The 19,938-nt window shown below is 37.1% G+C and overlaps 1 protein-coding gene across 1 annotated transcript in view; it reads left to right on the plus strand.

Moving 5' to 3' along the window:
* Positions 1-19,938, plus strand: part of agbl4 (AGBL carboxypeptidase 4) — a 451,864-nt gene that overhangs the window by 14,609 nt on the left and 417,317 nt on the right. The window contains 2 exon segments of the mRNA XM_067414131.1: positions 17,884-17,949; positions 17,952-18,007. Coding sequence (XP_067270232.1) covers positions 17,884-17,949; positions 17,952-18,007 — 122 coding nt within the window.

The following is a 19,938-nucleotide window of genomic DNA, read 5'->3' on the forward strand; positions in this document are numbered from 1 at the left end:
TCTGGTGCTACTGATCCTTTTAGTTTAGGCTTTTAAAAAAACAATTAAATAATGTATCTCGATTTGGTTGGTCCGCAAGTTCAATTTCACTTACATTTATGCATTTGACATTCTAAGTAAACATTCCTAAGGAATACACAAGTTCATGTATGGGAGTTGAATATGCTTAAGGTGCTGTTAGCGTTAGTTCGCTGGGGCACATACAAATGCAGAAAACCACTTTCACATCAATCAAATTTGGCAATACAAAAAGTTTGTATCATTTTTTTCAGAGACATGTCAAGTCTTACCTTATGTTTAGCGACGGGTCCTGTTGTTTATGTATTTTGATTGCTAACGCATGTTCTCTATGCTGAGATTCCTCCAGAAGAACAACATTAAATATAGTGTTGTTACTGAACGTTCTATTGGTTCAGTGCTATAAAATTAGACACAGCAAGGAAGCAGTTTTCAAACCATACAACACGTTTCCACTTTCAGCCACTCAGTTTAGAAACTAATTCCTGCCATGCGTTTTACTTGCGAACGTGACACATACTTCAATTAGCACCCTTCACATGCTCTCACCAGCACATTATAATGGGCGGTATGAAGACTAGCATAACACTCACAGGCTCAGCGTTTTCTATTTTACAGTTATTAGCAGGAGGTTAACACAGAGCACAACTGCCTCTTCTTTAAAGCAAATGGAATCTGCGCGGTTTTAGCCGGACGCTGACCCCTATTAGGAGTGACTCCAATGAATGGCGGCTTTCCTGAATATCTGGGCAGGGTCATGCCGTATGCGTGTGTTTTTCTCAATGAGCTCTTTAACCCACTCTTGTGCTAGAGCTGTCAGAGCTAAGCCGCCACTCTTGTATAGAGAGTGTTTAATATACTAGGTCAAGTGATCGAGTCAGCATCACCATTGGCTCCGTTCCACTTTGTGTAGTAAAGTCATTTCAACTTGTTTCCACAGTTCGGGTTCTGTTTAAATACCTCTTTCGTGTTTACTGCTTCAAGGACCCGTGGCTGCCTATCGGGCCATTGTTTGCTGCTAAAGCTCTTGATCAAAAACATGCCGTTTTTGTGCATTCAGAAGCAAAGTTGGGAAATGACGCCGTGAGCAGAGAATAGAGAGAGTCTCGCAGGTGAAAATGGCTACACACAGAGCCGTGTTGCGATACGTTGCCGCATGAACACGTTGCTCCACGATGATGGAGTAATCCATTTCCCCAGCATCTCTCCTGATGCCGTAAACACAGGCGCCAGGCGGACGTGTCATTCCTCATCCTAGGCAAGGACATGCAGTTTGGGAAAACGCTGGAGATTTGTAACGCTTTAGTGCTCTGTGTTTTTCCTTTCTCTTATATATACCACCTCTGTTTATATTGCTGATTTATTTAAAACATTTTCTTTGAGATGAAGTTCATTGATGTGTCAGGTTGCGTTTGATATCACACATTTGTATGCTCTGGGTATGTTTGTAAACTGATGCATAAGAAGAACATGGAGGAATTTTAATAGAAATGCCATCTGTTTGGATTCTGACAGTTTCTGCGACACTGAACCAAAACCTGTTTGTGAAATTTTGCCACTGCTGAAATTTGCAGCGTTTCACATTCCCATACAGTGCTACTCAAAGATATATAACAAATGTTTTGCAAGCAGATTACTGCTTCCTGTGTACCGTCCTCAAACTTGTTGACTGTTATTCTACATCATTTGAGCACATTCCCCCCTACAAAGATAAAAGCTCTGATTGTTGCTCTCTGCTGAGATTGTATTCAAACACTTCAGTGTTACGTAAAATCACAAAGTGCCGCAGTGAATCTAGATTTACTGTTTTGCTAACAGCACCTCTTGTTTGCATTCTCCACCCTGTAATATCTCTGTAAGAATGGCATAGGATTTTTATTTCAGAATAAACTGTATTGATCTGTAAAAGGATGTGATCTTCATCATATACGAAGATTATTCAGTCTAAATTTGGCGTGGTAGATGGTAACATTAATAGCAAAATCTATAGCCTTTCATCTGCCACTAGGCCTTGAGGAGTGTGTCGGAGAAGATTTTTGATGAAAAAATTCTTTGAAAGAGTCTGAAAAGGCCAATGTCTAGCAGAAAACAAATTCTAGACCGCCCACCGTCTTTGACTCGGGAGCATTTTAAGTGTGCAAATACTTCGCCCTTAATTAGAGTAAAAACTTTGCATCTGTCCTTTGAAGAAGGTTCAAGAAGCTTCCTTGCTCTTGGCAGACATCACTGGTTCCAGTGCCTCCTACCATACAGCCAAAAATGACCATCTCTGCTTGATTTTTCCCTTGTAATAAGAGATATATTCAAAATGAATATCAAATGTAAATTTAATACCTCATAGTCTTTCAAACAGCAGCCGAATACACTTGTCAGTCCCAATTTTCTAGTGTCATGACAACTTCGTTACTGACTAACAACTGCAAAACCTGTACTGTGTGAATGTTCACAGCTATCATATAGATCTTATCTTTTTTTTTCTCTCAAAAAAACCTCATATTGTATCTGCCTGTATGCAGATTGTTTATTTTTTTTCCATTATCTACATTTAAATATAAATACTTATTGTTTTAAACACATTTTACCCTGTTTTTGCCATTTAAATTAACCGTAAATACTGATATGTAGGACTTTGCACTGACACAAATATCACAGTTCCATTCGATTTTGATTTAAAAGCTAGTTTGTGATTTGATTAGATTTCAAATTCAGTTCACTTCAATTTTAATTAATTGGGGCCATGTACATGGCAAATTTTCTCAAGGAAAAATAAGCGTATCGAGTGAAAGTGGTGTTTTTTTGCACAAAGCACTTGCATCGCTTTAGGTTTAAAGGGTTCACCCAAAAAATTTAAATCTCTCAATAATTACTTACCCTAATGTTGTTCGACACCCGGAAAGACCTCCGTTCATTTTCGGAATGCAAATGAAGATATTTTTGTTGAAATCATTGACACCGATGTCATTTCTTCTCTTAAGAGCCATAAAATCCACTAAATACATCGTTAAAAAGTCCATCTCACTACAATGGCTCTACAATAATTTTATGAAGCGACAAGAATAATTTTTGTGCGCAAAATAAACTAATTAAAGACTTATATTGTGATGTTCCGATTTCAAAACAAAGTGTCGAACTGTTATGAACCAGCGTATCGATTCAGGATTCGGATCGCCAATGTCACCTGATTTCAGCAGTTTGACACGTAGTTTGATACAGTTTGATATTTTAATGAGGTCTTTACTACATTTATGAGATTTGAAATGGATAGTTGCGTAGCTGTCAATTTTTTGGGGATCTAACTGTTTAACATACAGTACAAACATTTAAATGTACCAGTATTCAAAGCAAGTAACATTTTTCAGAAATAAAATTAGCAAAGTAAAGCATGTTACCTTTGAAAAAGATTCAAGTGTGCGAAGATCCCTGCTCCCGGGACACCAGGCGGAAGTCACAACCTCAACAATCCTTGAATTGTCATCGTCTGTGGGGTTAACCTGACATGTATAAATATAAGCAATAATGTAACCTACAATATAACAGTCGTATTTCAATATAAAATGTAATCTAAAATACAACAGCTTATAAAATGATTTACAACAGAATTAATAATAATTTACACTAGCCCACCTATAATCTGTTTCAGAAACTTGTAATGTCAAACTTTTCTTCACATCTTGTTCTTTGCACTTTTCTTTTTTTGCTTTTTTAAATGCATTTACATATGAGATCAAAATACACGCCTTAAAAATGCATAATGTATACATTCTTATACAGTTTAGCTACAGTGATACATAGCATAGAGTAGAAGCAGAATGTTATTGCTCTGATGCAGACACAATTTCTCATTTACATGTAGATCGATTGAGATCGATATGGGACAGTTAACACAAGTGAATAAACAAGTAGAAAATACACATATTTTGCTGTTCATCAGTTATTTCGATAGAAAGAATATCAATAAGAATATTAATATCAATAAGAATATTAAACTGGCGAAATGAGAATACATTATTTAATCATGCTTTGATTGCATTTTCTGATGTTTTACGTCAGCTGAAGCTTACTGCATGTCATTTTGTCTCCTCTCATTTGAAATGTTATGAGAATGAGTGCTCTCTCTAGCGAAATGAAACCAGCTGTTTTTTTATGTCTTTCGGCTTTTGAAACACTGAGCGATTACTTGTGACAGGATATTGATTCGGGAAGTTGTACTGTATCTTTCAACATACTTTCTGATGTTCATTCATGTTTATTATATGCTGTAACAAGTAGTAAAGCGGAAGGGATGACTAGTTCAGCTGCCGCTTGACTTGAACCGAGGTAAATACAGCGATCTGTACCATAATAAAAAGTGGCAAAATGGTATTTATTGTTTGAATTTCAAAATAAAATTGACAGAATTTGAAAGCCGAGACTTTGTTTCATATCAGAAATAACATTATTAGATGAGGAACTGTACATTACAAAGCTTTCTTTATTCATCAACTGAAAACAGCATAGACTGAAAGATTGATTTTTGGAATTTAAGAATTGATATAGGTTCTTCAAAATGAGAATTGATTAAAATTGAGAAATCAATATTTTTACCAAGCCCTCCTGACATGACAACAACAAAACTAATAAATAAATCATTAGAATAAAAAAAGGCATCAGTATTTGTTCGTAAAGTAATGTTTGAACTACAATATGTAAGCTGCTGTGTGAACAGTTTGAGTGTCTGCTGTTAGTAAATATAATTGTCAGTCTCAAACATTGACTGTGAATGGAGCTGAAGTTGGTGTATGGATAGAGTATTGGCAGTGTAGATGAATTTTCTTTTGCTGCCTTGCAAAAATCTGAAAGTGTGCCTTTCCCCCCTAGTGAGCTTCTCTACTTTGTATTTATTTTTTTTCTCTTTCACTATATATTTAGAGCACTGTTGCTTAATTCTCTTAAGTAATTACACTGTGGTGGGTGTAGTTTGCTAGAGTGCTTGTGCAAAGGGAGGTGAGGAGGAGAACTGTTTTTCTGCCAAGATTTCTGAACAGCTTGCAGTTGAACCCCTCCGCTATTTTTCTTTCCATTCGAGTCTATCAGGCCATTGACAGTAGCATCACTTTATGTAATTCCCTGCTTTGAAAAGCTTTTGCACATTGAGAGATTTCTCTGTTTCTTGCTCGGGATGACCAAGAAGCCTTGCTGGCATTTTGTAGCCATCTTGGTCCACAATGGCTGAGTGCCATTGATTCATCTGTGGTTTTATCAACCTGCTGCACAACACGACAGCTCAGACCAGATGTGCACTAGTTACTGCATGCTGCTGCTGTGGGACTCAACACTGAGTTTATCACTACATACCCTAACTCCTTAGAGTGCTGACTGCAGCCTGCTAGAGGAGTCATGTGTTTAGAATGCACTCCAAACCGATTCCCTGGCATAGCTCAGAGGAAACACAATTCATTGGTTGAACTTGGATATAAACCTACAGGAAATAGATGTGCTTTGTTGAAACAGGGGCTGCCCCTAGCTGTGTTGCTCCCAAGTTTTAAATGAAACATGCAGGAAAAAAAACTGTCACCACAAAACCTAATTGGCCACACCCCAAAGAAGTGGAAGAATTAGATTTAAAGCTTGAATTTGAATAATATTGTGAGATAGTATTACAATTTGAAATAACTGTTTTCTATTTTTATATATTTTAAAATGTTATTTATTCATATGATTGCAAAGAGGGATTTTCACATGATCCAACAGAAACGATTTCTAATTTGCTGATTTGGTGCTCAAGAAACATTTGAAAACAGTTGTTTGCTTCATTTTTATTTATTTATTTATTTATTTATTTATTTATTTATTTATTTATTTATTTATTTATTTATTTATCTATCAATCCATTTGTCTATCTATAGGTCTATCGATTCTATAAATCCTATAAACCTTCACACTTAATGTTTTTAAGCATTTTCAAACAATACAAGTTACAATTACCTTTAATGCATTTCTGTTTAATTGACAGATTTCTTATCTGTCTATCTATAACAGATTATATTTAAATTCCAGTTCTTATCCTGTTTGCTACTTTTAAATCCAAATTCAGATTCTATTCTATTGAAATCAGAATTTGATGTGAAATGTAAAAGTTTGAAATAAAACATTAAAAATGGTGCAAAACTCTGCTGATGCCATCTTTAACGGTGAGTTTGTGGCAGATGTTTCATTTCATCTTTATTCAGGTTTTTTTTTTTTTTTTTTTTTACATTTTATGCATAATGAAAGACCCTTCTCTTATCTCTTACCTATTGGAATTTCTGGTAATTTTAGGGTCTCCTTTGATGCCCGCTTCCCATTACAGACCAGTCAGCCCCCGGCATTAGAGCGAAGACCAACAGGGAGCATTAACTGTAAATAAACAGGGCAGTAGCTCCCCAATAGGATGCTACTTCCCTGATAACAGACCCCTCTTAGCAGCACTGTTGACCTTCTCTTCGCCACAGGCTCACCAAGGACCCTTCAGCTTCTTCTGTCTTTATCTCCCAACTCTCTGCAGGAAAGATTATTCTTATTGCCAGGCCAGGGATATCGAGCAGTAACTAGAGGAAGAGATAAAGAAAAGAGAGCAAGGAAAGGGAGTGTGTTAGGGAGAGATGAAAACAAAAAGACAAAGCTTGAAAAAACAGCCGACAGAAACAGAAAAGGACCTGGACTGTTGTCCCGCTGGCAAAGCGTCTTTCGTCCTTTGTAGGACTTCATATAATTAACTCGTAAAGAGATAGCATGAAATTTGAAGTGACTTCTGTTTACCCACTAAGGATTCTAACCGTACAGCTAACAAAATGATAAGGCAAGGAATGAAAGGAAAGGAGAACAAAGCGGTACATAATCTAAATCTGGATATAAAGGGGTAACAACGTTAACCCTGCATTCTCCCAAAGTAAGATGAAGAGGGAAGACCACAGTTGACGGGGATGAGTGGCTCTTTTAAGAGAGTGCCTCCAGGAGTCTGGGGCTTCAGAAAAGCCGGCATGTTTCATGGCTGAGATCGATGATACAATTTAGTACATTTCACAGTGAATGCCTCCCTGTGACCTGCCGACTGTTATGAAATGAACACACTTGCTTTGGGCCCTTTTTTTTATTCGAGCAATACTGATACAAGGGCAGCAAGAAAATTTGAACCTTTTCAGATTCATTGGCCCCTTTATCACTGCTGCCAAGCGTGTGGGCTGCAAAGCACAGATGCAGACGCTCTGTATTTTGTGCCGCTGAGGGTTCTGCATAACCATGCTAAAAGATAGATGTCAAGCAATTACTACTCTTGAATTTATTTCCTGCCCCATTTTTGATAAAATGCTAATGCATGTGATTATTTTACTATTTAGTACCATTTTAATGACAGTCTAGTGATTTGGGTGACATTGTGTAATTGATGTCATTAATTAACATCTAGAGGCCGCTTGGCTTAAAACGCACATTCATGCGCAGCACGGCCTTACTCATGGGACTCCCGGAATGGCAATGGAAATAGCGCTAGCGTTGTGAAGAATGCTATTTGAAGGCTTGTACAGTTTTAACACCTGTTAAAGGCGTTCTGAGAGTTAGAGGTCATGGCTCTATCTTGAAGTAACAAAAATGTGAAATAATTTCACAGAAATGGAGAGAAAGGAAAAAGAGGGACAGAGAGAGAGATTGATGTTGCCTCGGTGACACCTTGCCTTTAGACAGAGAGCAGGAAAACCTGCATGAAGAGAGTTTGGCTGGAGGTCTTGAGCCAGATACCTTTCCTGGGGTTTGAATCAATTCCAGCTTTATCAGTTGTCCGTGTCCAGGTATTCTCACCCGTGGGAGAGTCTGATGTGTTTTCCAATAATGAAAAGGAGCACATGGCAAAAACACATTTAAGAGGTGGCCAGTCTCCAGAGTCACTTCTAATTTCCAATGCAGTTTGTTACAAAAGAAAAAAAACTTCCAATGCCGTTATCAGTACCTGGGATGCTCTAGACTCACCACATTACCACATTTCTCACCAGTAATTAAAGTACAGCTAGTCAATAGATACCAGATAGTGTTTGTCCTTGTTGCTCAAATAGATGTGTTTATTGTTTTATAATCAGCTATTTTGCATAACATGGCGACTTATTCTAAACAACAGTATATGGGTATAATATCATATCACTGAAATATACAATGACTAAACTACACTGCTTCATTTTTATTCTCTCTTTCTTTCTTTTTCTTTTTCGTTATCTTAGTTTCTCTCTGTATGGTCTTGTTCTTTGGTTGTGGGCTGTTAGGCAGCTGTAGACTGCAGTGTGTCCCATTGTTTTGGATGAGCAGGAGGACTGCTCTAACTGACCAGCCTTGTAGCTCTGTAATGGGATTAGCCAAGCCATGTTCCTATTGTATGCCAATGTCTGTCAGACCTGCCCCCCATTCTGTTTCTCTCCCTTTTCACTTTTTTCTTTCTCTCTTCAGGATGATATAGCTCCTCGTTTGTCTGTTTATTTTATTTCACATTGCGGATTTTTATATTATATTATATTATATTATATTATATTATATTATATTATATTATATTATATTATATTATATTATATTATATTATATTATATTATATTAATTACATTTAAAGCTGGACGATATGACCTTAAATCTAAATCTCTATTAATTGAACATTGTACTTCGATTAATAAATAATAATAATACAATTATTATTTAATTTAATAATTAAATTCCATGTGGTGAATCTATGATAAGCAGTCCACGTACATCGCTCTGTTTTATGTTGGATGGGATATTCAAATTATATCCAAACCACTGAAGTTGATCGAACTAACTTGTCGATATCTGTGTCGTCCGAGCTGGTCGTGGGCTCTGAGTTTTCTTCACTATTGCTCATTTTTATTGCTCCACTTCACTCTGATCCTCCAAGCCTGTCAGCCACTGACTTTAAATAACAGCGCGTGAAGCACCCAGAAGCCTGGTCTACAATACGCATGTGCAGAATTATGCATTATATTGTGATAATTATCGTTATCGTTTTATCGACCAACCCTATGTCTCGTTGATGGATGTGGGGGGACACCACTGGGGCCCATGGACTCCTGCAGGCCTCAACCACAGCCTGTTATGTCTTCACTCTCCGCCCAGGAGAAAGGACTCTTACAAAAGAGTTTCTCAGGCTATGTGACGTCAGAGTATGTAACTGGGAGTAAATCGATCTAGTTCACGGGTGGGAAGTCAGGCCTGGAAGCTGCCCCTTAAGGTGGGGTTCTGTCATGATCCCAGCCTGTGTTCCCCTGTGTTGCTTCCTGTTTCTACTGCCATGTTGTAGTTTCTTTGCAGACATATGCCCTGCATCCCAATTCGCATACTATCCATACTAAATAGTATTCGAAAATAGAATTGGTATGTCCCAAATCGTAGTATGTCGAAAAGAGTATTCCAAAGATTCCCGGATGGTTTACTCTTTCCGGTCAGAATTCGAAGTGTGGATCGATGCGCACTCTAACGGCTGATATTGCCCACAACCAATTGTGAGATGGACAAGGATTCGATTAGAACTACAAATGCGGATAAAAAAATGTTAAAAAAACGACAAACATAATGTATGTACGAGTCCAAAGGTTAAGTAGAGAGGTTTAGAGGACGGGGTTTGAGTGACCAACTATCACTGTTTGTTATCCACATTATATTTCACCTGCAGCAGCATTGTGAACTTTTGCAATGCACGTTTGGCCATTAACTTTTTAAAGCATCATTATATTTAAAATGCAAACACACGAGGAGAGTCTCTGAATTAAAAACCCATGAATGGCAGGTCAATGTGCCACTACATTCTACACTCCGATACGGTAGGAAATTAAACTGAATGTGGAGGATTTGAACTGTGACGATAATTAAAGGCAGTTTAAACGGCGACGGGCACGTAACTAAGTGACAGAGTCCTTTAAAGATGACAAATTAGTGTGTCCCAAAGCTTGCATACTCTTTTGCTACATATTCAAAAGTATGTACTTTTTCTTCATAAAAAGAGTACATACTTTTAGGACCTAGTATAAGTAGGCGAATTGGGACACAGCAATTGTTTCATTGGTCTCCTTGATTTTATTCCCAGCCTATGTATCAATAACCCGCAACAAACTGTTACACACTGTAGCTACATGGATACAACTTTTATCGATATTATTGGTTACTTCAATAACACAAATGTATTGCTGCCTTGAAGAACAAGCGGGTGAAGAAGATGATGAAGATCAAGCCGCCGCTGCTCCATGTCTCTCCTGAGAGCTCATCTTTACGAACTAATACAAAGCACCGCAAGATCATTCCACCTGTCCATCAAAAGCTCTTTATCCAATCAGAGTAGATCACTGTTTAGCCCGGCCCCGCGAGAGGTTTTTGCCAAAAAAGGAAACGAAAAACTGAGAAACGTAAGCGAAATCTTTGGCAATGCATTCACAATCCACGATTTGTGAAATTGAATCTTTGAAAAACATTAACAAAGAATGAAGCATACTGAATATCCTGTTACATTTGTGCGACTGAGTTCATTTTATAATTTTCAATGTGTTTTTCTTCTTTTGTAACGGCATATTTTTGATAGTTTCTGAAAAAGTTGCATTCAGTTTTATAAAGTTTCGTTCAGTTTTATTGAGACAAAGGTAATTCCATAATTTATTAATACAAGCAATATAAGGAAGGCAAATCAGATAAGAAGCAATGGACGCCAAGTGTATGTTTTAGATATAAGTGTCTGAATTGAACAGCTGGAAAGAAAGGAACAGTGTGAGATAGCTGAGTGGAGACCACCCACATGCTTCTCCAGACAGCAAACACATTACATTAATACGGATTCTCCATTTGCTTTTCTGTTCTACATCTTTAACAAGGTTAACCACATGAGAAACACACACACACACACACACACACACACACACACACACACACACACACACACACACACACACACACACACACACACACACACACACACACACACACACACACACACACACACACACACACACACACACACACACACACACACACACACACACCACCAGATAAGATGATTCAACCTCCCACTCTTTTCTCTATATGGAATGTTTATTTCAGTTTGCTGATAACAGTGGGAATTAACTCCCTATAAATGAGAAAGTGTCTCTCCTCCCAGCAGCTCGGCGGTGTCGTTCTGCTGAGAGCAAACAGGCTATAAAACAACACTGCCTCTGTTCCCATTGAACTCCATGGAGTTCTCTTCTGAGCTTGTTGCATTATTTGCCAAAAAAAAACAATTTGTTAAATCCTAAGCACTGTGTTGTAGAAGTCTCCTATGACGGAGTATGTAGATGAAATTTTAAATTCAACTCAAGACAGAGTTGAAACGAGAATTTGTGTGCATTCTCATGTTCTTGCTTTTTCTCACCGCACGCACACACGCATGTATGCACGCTACCCCAAGTTATAATACAGTCATCGATTTTTCCTTTCCTGGTTATGCATTGAATTATCTGTGTACTGTCATCCAAAATGGCGTTCATCCTCCACGCTGTGATGGCTGGACCTCTCCTCTGCTGTAGTATTTATGCTTGTTTAGGGCTGGCCGAAGTGTTGTAGATTACAGCTCATCATGGTTTGACTCTGGAGTCAGGCACCATAAAATTAAAACTCAAATCAATGGTGTATCATATCCTTTCCCATCAAGCTGAGCAGAGACTTGTTGCCCTGAAGCCCTGAAGTGTGTTTTTTTTCTTCTTCTCACAAATGTAAGGCTGTAACATTATATACCAGCTAAAGGAAAATGAATCAGATGCTTGCAGCTAAATCAGCATTTTTGTGTGCTTGTATTCATATTAAAATGTGTATCAAAATGTAGCTGGGGGGATTGAGAAAAGTAATGGTTGAGAGTTTGTAAGTTACTCAGGAATGCATTTCAAATAGGGAAACTGAGGTAGATATGTCAGTACCATGGACAGAGACTTCATCCCGCTGTCTTTGGTGCTGAAAAGTCTAGCGTTCTGAAAGAAGGTAATGTGATTTAGATTTAAAGGGTTTGTGTATGCTTTGACTATTAGAAGACATTCTTTTAAATGATTAATGCAAAAATGCACCTAAAATGGTTTGGCCAATAATGATTTTTAAAACAGACTTCTGTCCAGTATTGATCTCAAGGTCCAAAAATAAAATAAAATGTGTATACCTGCCAATAATTGTTTGTATTATGCATTTTATAGTATAATATTATGCATGTTATTATTAGTTAGTTTTTTTTTTTGTGCACATTTGTGGCAGAGTAGGGAATGGGATTATGTCAGTTTTATGTAAAACAGTCTGTGCTGTTTTATGTTGGTAATGAGTGTTTGTGTGTATATGTATGTATGTGTATATGCATGTGTATTTATTTTGCCGTTTTTTTACTCTACCAATTTTGTAGCTTGTCACATGAAAAATATTAGAAATCTCATCTCATCCAATTAAACTATCACAATTAAGACCAAATCACTGGATCACTGTAACTGCATGTCAATGGCCAATATTTGATGCTAAAAGTGGCGTAAATAGTTAATGTGCTGGAATGGATGAATGATGAATTAGAGTGCACATCTGTCTGGAACAGGTGCAGTTACCAATCTCCCATTCTCTTCTTATCTTTTCTTTTCTCCTCCAGTGACTGGCTCAGCTACTGGTCCTTTCTCTCTTTCTCTGTGTGGCTGATGTAAACAAAATACATAAAACTGTGAAGCAGTTGTTTTTTTTGTTGTAAGTTTGACTTGAGTCCTCTCAGTTGCTGAGAACTGTGGTGTGGAGCCCTATCACTGCTGCTGGGAGTTCATGTCTGTCAATCAGGTCAAGATATGAAGGGGAAGGTGAAATGGCAATACATCTTGTTCTTAGTTGCTCTGGAAATTTTGGAATATAAAACTAATTTCGTTCATCTAGATGTCTCATTTTAAATTGGGTGTTCACCAAAGTTGTGTGGTGTACTGGTACTAAAATATTACCATAGTACTAAAAACTGACAGTACTAATACCATTAGCAAATTTCAGTAGTTGGCCCAGATCACAATGTTCTTCCATTCAGTGCAGTTCAGGTAGTGTAAAGGTTATTTGTTCATTAAATATTTTGAATGCTTTTACAGAATTTTACAATATAACTGGCTCATATTACAATACTACTACTAATAAAAAAAAAACTATATTAATCAAATACAAAATTTATGAATAATATAAATGTAATTTTGGACTTTGTATAGTAGAATTCAATTTGCATCAAATTTTTTGTGAAATATACAGAAAGGTGTATATGAAATGATTAAATGTGCCCATTTTGTATTTTCTTTTCTCAGAAAGAACTTATCAAAATTAATATTTATGAGATTAAAATCAAATTATTCCCAGTCAGTTACTGACTTTACTGACAGCCCTAGTTTATTTTCATTAGTTTTCACAGACTTTTTTAAAATTTAGTATCAATGGCTTTGCATCACTCATACTAGAGCTAACATTTTGGCATCAGTTTAACCCTAATATACACACACTTTCAGAAAATATTGCACAATGCATCTATTGATCCTCACATGAAATTGCTCTCCTTCACGCATCATGTTTGAGTTACACATGGACCTTTTCATTTCATTCGGATATGTTTATAAAGGTCACTCATTGACCTTTGCAATAGTTGTCTGATAATCTATAAAACACTTTTCCATCCGGAATGTGCTACTGCTGTCATACTTGGATTCTTGCTGCAGGAGATTTGTGTTTAAAAAGAAAGTGACTTTAATCAGCTAAAGTGCCAATATCCATTTCATCTGGAGAGCACTATCAATCTGTCCCCAATACACTGGAAGAAAAACGCAGTCACCATTAGAACCATTGGGCAGCTGTTCAGAAAATGAACAGATAGGCATAAATTTGTTTATATATAGAGAGGAAAAAAGGTGACAAGTTTCCATGTTTTATTTATAATCTTCTTTCATAATGCCTTTTCTGGAAAGTGAGCCTGGGAAGTTTATAGAGTGATAACTGACTATATCAGGAAGTTGAAACTCGAAACGGTTGAACTTCACACTTTACAGATTTGTTCTGAGAGGATCCGCTCCTGCTGGTTTTGTGGACAGGCAAGCAAGTTTGTGATGAGTTTAGGAATGTTTGGGATATGTTGTTTCTGTTCTGGCAGAAGGATGACGTTCCACTGGGCTCCTGTGTGACGGATTGGTAGTCTCTCCATCTGTCAGTAATTAGCTCTGAGCTAGCTTCCACCAGGCGGTGACTTCCACACTTCTTCCTCTGAACCCAGACTGCATGAGCAGGGCAACCAGATGCACCCACCCTCCCTCCCCCCGCTTCTTTCTTTCTGTTCATCCAGTCTTATGAGTTAACGCTTTACTCTTATTACCATGAGAGTAAAGATTTAAGACAGAGGGATGCTGGAGTAGTAAATTGCAATGCAGCATTTCTCTATAAATATACTAAATAAGTAAGTTAATTGTTCTTTAGCAGACAACCTTATCTGTGTATTACAGCAACAGTTCCTCGTGGAACAAACTGGCAGCAACCATGAGGCTAAGTAACTTATGAAAGCTACATTTGTTGTGCTTTTAAGGTAATATCTGGAAGTTTTTCTAAAATAAAATCGAAATTTACTTCACATTTTAAAATACATTGTAATTTGTTCTTTATATGTATTTCTCAGGTGTTAAGTCATTGACACTATACACTGCCAAAAAGTTCTAGTGTAAAATGGTCATGACCTTCACCACAAAGTGGCGGGTGACTTTGCTGTGTATACCAGCCACAGTGGCGGGTGAATTGTAAAACATATTTTTACTGGTTACTATTTAAACCATTCATTGTAACTGATTGAACAGCTTTTGTCAAAGAATGATGTTGCTAGTAACAATAATGCACTTTGTCGAGTAACTCATTTCTTGATACTGACCGTTTCTGCCATTGAAATGACTGGGGAAAAATGTCCCAATCAACCCAAATTCACACCATACTATGCTAATGCAGTTTCTTTTATATTTGAATTCTATAAAAAGTGGCTGATAAAAAATGTAAGTGGCAGGTAAAACTGGACATCCACCAGCCACTGTGGCTAGTGGACAGAAAAGTTAATTTCCCACCCTGTTCACCACTAATGGACCGAGCTGGAAAATCAAACTTTTCCTAAACCTCGTGGGGAGGAGGGCCACCCACAGCATCATGGCCATCAACAAAACTCAGCAAAGATTTTAAAAGACTTTAACTTCTGGATATTCGGCAGCATTGGCACAACGGTCCAAATGGTTTTGCTCGCATCTTTTTCCGCCTCCATTACTACAATTCACTATGACATCAAAGTCATTGTTCTCAGCCAGTCCCTCTGTTCGCTGATTGGACTGGTTAAAATTTGGCTGGAGAAAACCAGCGAATATACCACAAACCCAGATGACATACTGAAGGAATATGAAAATTGGGCAGAAGTATGTAGACTGGCGGAGTCAAGCTATATGAAATGTGCTATATAAATAAACTTGCCTTGGCTAAAGACTGCTGTAAAGGCCTCAAACTGCAGCCAGTATCTGCATGTTGTAATGGGGCAATGTTTTTTTGCAGGTTATACCATGGTCTGTTTTAATACTCGATTCTGATTGGCTGGAAAGCCGGTAGTTCCATGTCAGTTGAATCACGTTCTATATTAATGTGATGTTTTTCTTGAAGTACAAATGCCACTTACACAAAGAGAGTGGAGATTGCGCTACGCACTCAAAGAAGCATTCAGGAGCACAGAAACTTACCAACACTACCCCATGACTTTTAGTAATAAAATAGCTTTATTACTGAATCGATGCATTATATTTCTCAGTAATGACGGGGCTAACATTGCTATTTTTAAGTAAGTAAACTCACAGCTTTGTTGTTAATAGATAGAGATGCTGAATAGATGCAGATGCAAATCTCTCTCTCTCACTCTCTCTCTCGCTCTCTCTCTATATATTCATTCATATAAAATTCATATAAATATTTAGCCCTATTCGGACGGCAAATGTTTCTTTTTTTAGTCGTGAGGTATTTTCATCATTGACAGGGGCTAGTCTGTGATTTTATTGCTGTCCAAATCCAGAATGTTAGTGTTTTTCTCCCACCACCCGTGTAAAAATCCCTGGCCGAATTACCTATACCAAGGTCATGTGGTACTTTAATTGTTAATTGTTAATTTAACTGTTTATATCCTTTTTGGCCACTGCAGAGCACCATACGGCAGTGCTTCATTTTAATTTGGATGCATTTTAAAGATTTAGACTTTTATTACTGAAATATTGGCAAGTATTTGCAAGAGCAAAATATTTCATCACCGTTCAAAATTATTTCTACTCATTTCCATGTGGAATAAAATTATATCCTTTATTTTTAGATACAATACAAGACAGAAATCTAAAAGTACGTCTATATATCTTCATATTTTTAACCGATTTAAATAAATAATAATTAGTATATTATTTTCCTATTATTAAGTTAAATATGCATTTATTCTTATTGTACCAGGCATATAACATTTTATTTACAGCATACAATCATGTCATTAGTCCTATTCGGACGTGGAAGTCTGTAAAAATAAAGTTGCATGTCACCTCAGGGATAAAATTTGAGCATTCGGATGTTGATTTACTCACAGTGGATGAGCAAGTTTTCAATGCTCACGTGGTCAATAACACGACTGTATGCTTTAAATAAAATATCATATGGTATAATAAGAATAAATGCATATTTGATTTAATAATAGGAAAATAATATACTAATTATTGTTTAATTATTATTATTATTATTTTTTAATAGAAAGATATAAAGATGCACATTATAGTTAATATGGTATTTTATCTTAAAATAAAGGATGTCATTTTATTCCACATGGAAATTTGTTAATAATTAAGCAAATAAAATAAGTTAATTAGCCTTTTATTTATATGAGGTAAACAATGCTGCTTGGTTATTTTAACATAATTTCAAATGTTTACATGCTTTTATTTGTATTTTTGAGTGATGATGAAATATATTGCTCTTGTAAATATTCTACTTGCTTGCATTTCTGTAATAAAAGTCTAGATCTTTAAAATACATCCAAATTACAGCGGTGCAACCTTACGGTACTCTGCAGTGGTCAAAAAGAATGTAAACAGTGATTTCTGAAGTGATATATTCTTGAAAACAATGTGGTTTTTTTGCCTCCACGTCATGCATTAAAATTATATATTAAAAATATTAAAAATAATGCACAGCTAGCGGTGGAATATCCCTTACTTATCAAACTTTCTCTGTATTACTCTGCATGATGTGAGAATTACCTGTGTTCCTATTAGCGTGATTGTTTAAGGCTGAACTTTATTACCTGCCATTTGACATTTGTGTGGGGCATGCAGGAAAATATGTTACGAACAAAGCACTTTTCTGGTTTGTTAATATTTATTTGTTTGCGGCAGCCATGTTGAGGCTTGTTATTGTGCGATCTGCTACCAAAGCTGTCTAGTCGTCACCTGAGCGACTGCCAAGCGTCTCGGCTCAGCTTCCTCCATCCCACCCAGTAAGAGTGTGTGTATGTGTGTCAAAATCTGTGGGGAAAGAAAAGGTTAGATGGCAACGCAGCTTTTTATTTCCCTTTACATAAATGAAATACTGTGGGATCCCAACTGATTTATAGTCCATTTTATCAGTCTACAGGGAAATCTCTCCCAGTCACTCTGTCTGTGTGGAAATGTATATGTCTGAATATATGTAAAGCCTAAAGAGTAGCATGTTTTGAAATGTATATGTTTGCATAATAGACTAGATCATAGAACTGCTGAACAGATTCAAGGCCTGAAATGAACTCTGGACAACTTCTTTGATATTCTCCATGTCTCTCCATAGGTAATCTGGGCCGTGTTGACTACATCAGTGAATTTGAGTTTGATCTGTTCATCAGGCCTGATACGTGCAACCGCGGTTCAGAGTGTGGTTTAACTTCACAGTGGAAAACGTTCGAGAGACTCAGGTGAGCCCAGAACAGCACAGCACAGAGACTCCTTACCCATCAAAGATGTTCCTATAATTTGTTAGGCTTGGATATAGATATATCCAGGTTTCAATATTAAAAGGAAGGAAAACATTTTTTTCTTGGTTTTATCAACTCCAAATCTCTCCATTCAAATGGTGGACATTACACGTTAACGTGAGTGTTTCAGTATGTACAAACATGCACGACTGTTTAAAAGTTTTTGGTCAGTATAATGCTCACTAAGACATTTGCATTTCAAGTCATTTGTAAATCACATAAGCATTTATTTGATCAAAAATACAGTAAAATAACAAAATTTTAAAATAACAGAAACTCCAGTCTTCAGTGTCACATGATCCTTTAGAAATCTTTATATATGCTGATTTGGTGCTCAACTTTTTGCAGGATTCTTTGATAATTAGAAAGCACAAAAAAACAACATTTATGTGAAATAGATTTTTGTACCATTATAAAAAAAAATATTTTCTTGCTGCATAAAAGAATTCATTTCTTTAAAAACAAACATACTACGGATCCACTTTAAACGGTTAGTTTGATGGAAGGACTTTTTTTAGCAGTCTTTCTTTCTTTCTTTCTTTCTTTCTTTCTTTCTTTCTTTCTTTCTTTCTTTCTTTCTTTCTTTCTTTCTTTCTTTCTTTCTTTCTTTCTTTTTGTTGTTGTAATGTGATGTTAAACACATGCGAGTGGCACTTTGATGAAACTGTCCAGAAGTTTTAAATGTCATCAATGATTGAAAGATATATTTGGGCCAGGGAGGTCTGCTTGTCATAATCACATTGATGATATGCCAAAAGTTTTTCAAGTGTCACCCACATGCTCCCAAAGGCAGACAATTAGCAGCCAAATAAATTCATCCCTTACGCTGACGTGAATCCTCAGCAGATTGGATGACTGATGCTTTAAATGACGTCTCAGGCTCCTGGAAGAATCGATATCGCAAATGAATCTTAAATCATGCAGGCTTACATGAATTTAAATCACTTTTTCTGCAGAAGCGTGACGCTCAAGTGCCAGTTCATGCCTGTAATCAATTTATAGAGACCTTGTGGTACACGCGGTCAGGCACACAGATTGGTTTATACACAATGTAATTTATGGATGATTGAGTCAAGTTATCTCTCCAATGAATAAACTTCTTAATTTTTTACTTTTTATTTCCCCCCCCCCCCCACATTGTTTGAAATATCGTGTGAAAAAATCAACAAGTGGCAGTGCCCTTCCCAAGAAACATGCCCAAGTCAAATTGACACTTTGACACACCTTGTTGCTGAGATTCAAGCCTGTATTGCTCTTTTTTTTTTTTTTTTTTGCCCTGTCCTCTTAGCTTTTCAATACGCAGACAGACTGTATCCACTCATGAGCTCAGGACATTGTTATTGGTGGAGAGGAGTGGTCACATGCCACAGTGATATGTGGGAACAGAGGGTGTGTCCGCCGGACAGGCCAGCTGGCTGGGCCGGGCTGCAGTTGTATAGTTTTGTTAACGCCGGTCGAAGCCTCATCACGGCTGTCATTTTTGTTAATAGCTGGAGGATGGTTTACACTAAGAAAGGAGGGGCGGAAGGAGGGCATGCACGCTATCTCACTGATCTTAGATACCTACACGCGAGGATTGTACATACTGAGGACGATATGAGGTGGGACGGAGAGAAAGACGGGCTGTTATTAATAGGAAGTGCTTTACAAAGAAATATGAAGAGAAACAAAATATAACGAGAGAGAGAGAGAGAGAGAGAGACAGAGAGAGAGAGAGAGAGAGAGAGAGAGAGAGAGAGAGAGAGAGAGAGAGACTAGATGAAAATGCGGGATACTGTTGCCATCTTCTTTAGCCTGGCTCTATCAGCCCATCTCCCTGCAGTGCTGTAGTCAGCGCTAATCAAATTTTATGGGCAAGAGATGAATGGAAG

Source organism: Pseudorasbora parva, chromosome 13, assembly GCF_024679245.1.
Source record: "Pseudorasbora parva isolate DD20220531a chromosome 13, ASM2467924v1, whole genome shotgun sequence".
Classification (NCBI taxonomy): Eukaryota; Metazoa; Chordata; class Actinopteri; order Cypriniformes; family Gobionidae; genus Pseudorasbora; species Pseudorasbora parva.